General features: G+C 42.8%; 1 protein-coding gene across 1 annotated transcript; it reads right to left on the reverse strand.

Annotated features, from left to right (window-relative positions):
- Positions 1 to 85: 85 nt before the first annotated feature.
- On the reverse strand, positions 86 to 3346 carry LOC134627415 (serine protease 23-like). The gene is made up of 2 exons (XM_063473468.1): positions 2785 to 3346; positions 86 to 2059 (listed from the first exon to the last, which is right to left on the reverse strand). The coding sequence occupies exons 1-2, from the start codon at positions 2811 to 2813 to the stop codon at positions 859 to 861; spliced, it is 1230 nt and encodes a 409-aa protein (XP_063329538.1). The 5' UTR covers positions 2814 to 3346; the 3' UTR covers positions 86 to 858.
- Positions 3347 to 7044: the final 3698 nt, after the last annotated feature.

Below are 7044 nucleotides of genomic sequence, written 5' to 3' on the forward strand. Positions count from 1 at the left end.
TAAAAACAACTTGTCAAACCAACGTTGTGTTTGTTTTAATGTGTTTGTGAGCGGACTGGGGAAAAAAATAGAAGACACTGTTACCTTATTTCAAAGCATATATTTCATTAAATCTGCCAGTTTTCTGGTTCCTTCAGAAATGTCACAAATAAGTAAAAAGTGCTTATGTAGGCCTAAACTAACTTGGGTTGCCATGATGTTCATGTGGACAGCAGATGGCGCTTGGCAATAAGAAACAACACCCCACAAACTGCTTCATTTACCAAGTAATCTGCAGACTTGCAAAAGTCCTGAAATATCAACCTCTTCAAAATGCTTCCACCCCGCCTCCCACTGTAAATAAAGCATGCTATGCTTCTAGATAACTACTGTTTCCACTGAGAGGTTTGGAAGGAAACAATTGGCAACTTTGGTAGCTGACTTGTACATTCATTCACAAATATAAATTTCAGTAGAGAGAACAGTGCAATCTTTAGTATTAGCTCAGTTAAAATGCTGCAGTGTGTAGATAAACAGTTTCTCTGGTCCCACCCCATCAGTCCATGTTTCAGATTAAATGAGTCCAAATAAAACTTCGTTATCCTGATAAATGTTCTAAAAGGGAGAAAAAGACTTTCTTGATATCTTAGAAATGTGAGTGATGATCAAAAACTAAGCAAAGGCACAAATTAAAGTGGCCCGTTTGATGAATTTAATGTCATTACTGGATCTGAGTCTTGTCTGCATGTAGATATTGGCATATTTATGTTAACATATCAGTGCTGCAGGCAGTGGGGTTGAAAAGTGTGGCTCCTGTTATGCCAAAAGGATTTGTGGCTGTGGTTTTACACCCCTTGTGTGGTCCTCGTGTTTTTGTTTTCACCCCTCCCTACAGTCCATGAAGTTTCCTTTTATCCAGTAGCAGATCTGAGCATATTTCAGAGGCGTGATTCTCACCGCTACATTAAATTCCTGGGACGCCCCTTGTCGCTCCACCCACTGATGCCCGGAAAACACACCTATCACCTTCCGCTCCCAGCGTCGGCGCCGACCATCCCACATCCGTGCGTAGACTCCCGAGCCGCTAGCCCCGGGTTGAGCGTCGCAGTGCTGATACAACAGGTCTGAGGTCTCCTCGCCAGCACGACAGAACCGATACACCAGCTGTCCTGGCCGGTCGTTATCGAATCCTGAGAAGTGGACTCGGCGACCAGGTAGTCCCTGAGCGGGGGGGCTGACTCCCAGCTTCATGTGGCGCCGTTTGTGGGGTTTCTTGAGTTCAAGCAAAGCATAGTCATAGTCCATTCCTATGTCATTAGCATTCCCTTTTATCCAGCCTTTGGGAACGTGGGTGCGCTTGGCTCTGATCCACTGGAACTTCATTATGTCACTGGTAGGTGGTGCGTAGGGACTCGGACCTCCTTCAACATGGTTGGTGAAGTTGGAGAGAAGGTGGAAGGAAGACTGTTGTGTGTCTCGTTGCTTAGGTTTTAAAAAGCCAACCCGGAGCCTCTGAGCTCCTTTCACATAGTTTTTACCATCGTGAACACAATGAGCAGCTGTGAGAACATGACGGTCTCCCACCAGTGTACCAGAACACCCAGTGGACAGTTTGACAGCCACTGAGAATGGATATTTAAGCAAGAAGTCCTGCCCAGCAATACTAAATCGCCCATCGTGGCCAAAGATCTGGCGCTTTCTTCTGACATGTGACCTCTCAGCCTTGCCTGAGGACCCAGTTAAGTAGGCTGGGCTGGTGTTAGAGTTGGGGTTGTAGCCATAGATCCCAATGGCAGTCTCAGTGAGCCGACCATTAGAGTGGAGAGTCTCATATGCCAGGAGACTCCGCAGGTCCCAGTAGCTTGGACGAGGGGCCTTCTTGTGGCATTCGGGGTCACAGGGGGAGGTGACATCCAAGCGGGCCTGAGACAGAAAATGAGGGGCCGATCGAGCCTCCGTGTACTGGGGTATGACCACAGGGATACGCTGGAGGACCCACTGAGGGTGAGAGGAGGAGGATGATGATGAGGAAAACGGGAAAACGGGTAGAAGGAAAAGGAGAACGAGGAGGCCGGTCAACCTGCGGAGAAGAGGCAGGCGAGGTGAGTGAACAGCTGCACTGAAAAGATAAAATTCATCATACCGTGACCAGACGTTCGGACCCCTCACCAAACATAACTAAAAACAACATCTAGAATGCATTTCAGATTACATCACTACAGCCGGGAGAGTTTCTTTTTTTTTCAACTTGAAGAATTTTTAACTCCACTGAAATCTGGCAGCCACAATCTTCCACTTAAAAAAATGCAGCCGATACCACGAACAAGGGCAAAGATCAGGCTGTACTATGCTCGGATGGAAAATTCCTAAAGTGGCCTGAGGGATTGGCCTTAAGCCTGCCAGAGTGGTGGAATAACATTGTTACTGCACTAAACAGGCTCTGTTACTTGTAAATAGGTTAGTGTGACAAAAGCCTCAATTTTGTATTTTAAACACGCTCAGACCTTTCTCTGCCCCCCGTCAGATCAACTACTTGATACACTGCTGTCAGGAACGGTGATAGAAAAAGAAAAATCCATATCTGACTCTTGGATTAAAAAAAACAACTTTTTTTTTTAACTCATAAAATCAGAAGGCTAAATATCTATTTTCAGCACTGGTTTTCTAATTGCCGGCGGTAATTACTCCGTTTACAGGTTTATTTCGTTATTTTACAACCTCGCCCTATGGAGATTTTTCACGGTTCACACCCAGCCCCTCTACCCTCCTATAAACTGGGTGAAACCTGCCATAGAGGTGGCTTACCGGGGGAGCTCCGCCCGGGAGCGTGGCATTGTCAGGAGTCTCTGCAGGTGAGCTGTTGGCTGAACACCGACAGAGGGGCAAAACCCCTCAAACCAGAGCAGACAGCGCCCTCGATGGAAGCTGTGAAGCGGTGAAGAACTCCTGCTGTGAAAGCAAACCAGCTCTTCTCTCAGCTCTTCACTCAGGAACTGCAGACCTCAGCTGCTGAGCCGTGAATCCAAAAAGGAGTCGACAGCGGACGCGTTGAATCATTGCGCGCTGCTGCTGCTGCTGCAGGAGGAGGGGCAGGTCTCCTGCCTGCCTGTCTGGAGTCAAGCAGTCACATCCGATGCGGATGGAGTGTAACCACCCGGTGACGTGACTTTTTCTATCACAGCTGATGGTTACCGTTACGAACTTTCTGCTGCGCGTAAAATCAAACGTCGTTTCTGCATCTGGATTCAATATAATCAATAGCTCGATTTTATTCTGTAGAATTTCTGGCAGCGATGACCAAACAGAGAAAAAGACAGACAGTGTGACACAATGACATTTTCAGAAAGAAATCCACTAACATGTAACACGCACGTGCTCCCAAAGAGAAAAACGTGGATTTTCACCCTTTAAAACAAGATGCAAAGAATTAGCAATTAAAATGTTTCTGATCAATAATTGCTTATGAGGAAAACTATCTGGCAAATAAGTGCAATGCTGTTGAAATGATAAAGATCTCAAAATGCAAACTGCTGCTGAAGATGGTCTGCTAAAGAGACTGTAGAGTTTTGCCTACTTCAGCAAGTGTGCAGTTGAGATCACCTCAAGAGTTTGAACTTTAATCACACTAAAGATTTTTTTTATTACGCTTTAAAAAATGAATATAGCTATCTACTTCCCTCATTCACTTATATTTTTTTGTTTTTGGTGTTGAGACCAACTGTCTTGCAACATCTATCTTGGTGCCTACAAAGTAATGTCTGATATCCAAATGTAAAGTCATGTGCATGGTTGCAATTCTATCAAATCGGTAAAATCTGGCCACAGGCAAACTAACTATACTTAGGTTTATAATTTGTTGAACAAAGACACCATTTCTTTTTTTTAGTTTTGACGCAGACGTTGATTCAAAGTACTGAATTTAGAGCTTTTCGCTGTCATTTTAAATTTGAGATCCAAAGTGATGAGGGAGGCCAAAATAAATCTGTAAGATAGCAGAAACTTTAGGAGTGGCCGGATCAACAATCTGGTGCATTATTAAAAAGAAGGAATGCACTGACCAGCTCAGCAACACCAAAAATGCCTGAAAAAACACAGAAGACATCTGAAGTGCATAATGATAGAATTACTTCCTTGGCTAAGAAAAACAACTTTAAAACATCTAACAAAGCCAAGAGCACTCTGTGGGAGGAAGGTGTGATTGTGAAGGTCAAGAGATGCCTTTAAGAATGGAAATGTGCAAAACCATTTAGAGTTTACCAGAAAGCGTCTAAAAGAGCCAGCACAGTTCTGGAAAAGAAAAATAAACTTCCCCACAGATGAAACCAAGATGAAACTATCACATTACCTGTCAAACATGTGGAGGCAATTTCATGGCTGCCAGTGGACGTGAGTCAGTGGTTATTGATGATGTGGCCGCTGCTACAACCAGCAGATTGAATTGTGTGATGCAGTTGTTTAATCTCTGCTCTGATTCAGCCACATGATGAAAACCTGATCACAGTGAAAATGGATAACGAACCAAAATATACCACAAAAGCAACCCAAGAGTTTCTTAAGGCGAAGAAATGATATTCTTCAGTTATTGACTGAAAATTACTTTCATCCAACTATCAAAAAAACCCTATATTTTAATTGATGTTACATTACCTCATTAATTTTGAACCTCTAAAAAAGTATAAATGTATAAAAATGGCTTTAATTTTTAAACACTTAATGCAAAAGTTTTGTTAAACCTCTTAAAATCAAAACTGAAAGTCTGCACTTTCAGTAAAAACACATTGATTGTTTGGTTTAAAAGCAATCTGGGTGATGTACAGGGGAAAAACTACCCCCACCCAAAAAAGCAATTATGCAAACTTATCCACTTTGTAGAAGAAGTAGAACTTATATTTGTGCAAATACTCATCAAATACTACTAATGAAAACATTAAACTTGGCCCACCTGAACCAAGTCGCATGTCACAAAGAGACAGAGAGAAACTGAAGAGTGCATGTTTGTTGGTGTTTGAGAGAAAAAAAAACTGAGATACTGCACATACCTCAACAGACTCACACAAACACTGACCCACATCCATTGTTTAGCTAGGACACCACGACCAGATTCCTTCTCCTCTCTTCTTTCCTGTATCAAACTCAAGTACATCCGCAAACACTTGTCAAAAGCCTCATTAGATAACTATGTAACACGCATACATCAATGTTTTGCCTAAACAAACTCTCAGACATGTTGAACTGCGGCGATCAATCTCGTGACTCTTGGCAACAGCCAGCTTCGGGGAAAGCTGTTTATTTCACAATAAAAGTCACGTTTCACATCTTGCAGCTGTGATTTTTTTAATTCTTTTTTCTCCGTGAAAACTGACATTTACTGTATGTTTATAAGCCTCCTTCCATTGTCACTGATGACTCAGAGGAATGAATCTAGTGGGAAGAAACTGCTCCTGATGCAAATGTTGGAAGCCTGCTTGATATTTAAACCACCCATGCTGAATGTGCAAGCTGTTAGTACATGTTATGACTTCATTTGGAGCGAGAGCCACCAGAAAGACTTGGAGAAAGAAAGAACATAACTAGAGGGTGAATGGTGGGATTAGTGCTTCTCTAACCAGCTTGCAAACCTCCACCCATCCCTGTCTGTTGTGCAGAGCCTTCACAGATAAACTTTGTAATTAAAATCAGTCAAAACTCATTTGTGTTAGTCATGAGAGTGTGGTTAGTTTCTGTGTCTGGAGCCACAGGGGCAAAAAAATGAGAACAACAAAAAAAGACCTCAGAACCTCACCTTTTATGTTCCATATGTACTCGTCCTCTTTTTCTTCTTCATCATCTTCTTCCTCTTGGTCTGAATTGGGAGGTTTATAATGAAAAGTAAAGAAGGCAGATTGCATTGAAGACTGTGGTAAAAAAAAATGCTGCTCACTTGATCTATGACCTCAATAAACACTTTTCTTGTGAGTTTATGTTCCAAGTTGACAGTTTCAGGGCTTATTGAATACAGAATGTCTTTGATTTGCAAACTGTGTCTGAATGAGTTTTAAAAAAGTGAGAATAAAGCAGGTTATGCTTTGAGGGTTTACCTTATACCACGTGCTACCATATGTTCAGCTGTTGACTGTAGTTGTATGTTTGCTTTGCAGTTTGTGTTTACTTCTTACTCAGTGCAAGAAAGGAAAGAAAATGCTGAGCCATTGTTGAAGATATCCTGCAGCTGATTAAAGCGCATCACCTTTGCCAAGAAACAGGGCGTACTGGCTGGCTCATCATAAAACTTCTCTGAGTAACAATAACCGCGCCCATCCAACAACACAAATTTGCAAAGAAAAGGCACACACATGCAAACGAGGCAACAAGTTCAAGGGGGGAAAAATCCAAAAGGGGGTCTTAGAAAGGCTGTTGGGCAACTATGTGGTATTAGATCAGCTTCAGAGAGTGTTGGCATCGATCTTCCAACTCTCTGAAACTCTAAAAACAGCATTCCTCCTTTGGTGATGAAAGCACGGTCTAACACACCAATGCAAACCTCCCCTGTAGGAGTTTCAGTGGTCTGAGATCTGGTGACTGTGGCATAGAATCACATTATCATACCGTTCACTTGAACCCTAGTGCACTATGGATGCGGATTCTTCTCATTGAGACAGAAAAGGCTATCACTCCAGACCAGATCCTGGCCAAGCCAGGGAAATGCATTGCGGAGCCACAGAATCCCCTCACTGTATGGATCAAGGGTTCAGGTTTTTCATTTTGGTTTCTCACCCTGCTGTACGTCTCCCTCCCTCTCTCCGTCTCTCCGTGGAACACTATCTGGAACAGCGGGGTCTCATCCTCCTCCCACTTACCTCTAATCAGCTCCATAGCCTTTCTAGGCTCGGCTTGTTTCTCACACTTTCACATGAATGCAAGACTACATTTTCGAAACTGTGCAAATCCACATTAAATGACTTGAAATAAGGAGAACGGGAGCTGAATTCAATTAGGCAAAATGTATGAATTCCATCTCTGGGATGACAGAAAGGGACGCCTCTTTTAAAAAAAAAACTAATGCAAGGTTGCTAATAAAGTTTCTGT

This window comes from Pelmatolapia mariae, linkage group LG1, assembly GCF_036321145.2.
Source record: "Pelmatolapia mariae isolate MD_Pm_ZW linkage group LG1, Pm_UMD_F_2, whole genome shotgun sequence".
Lineage (NCBI taxonomy): Eukaryota > Metazoa > Chordata > Actinopteri > Cichliformes > Cichlidae > Pelmatolapia > Pelmatolapia mariae.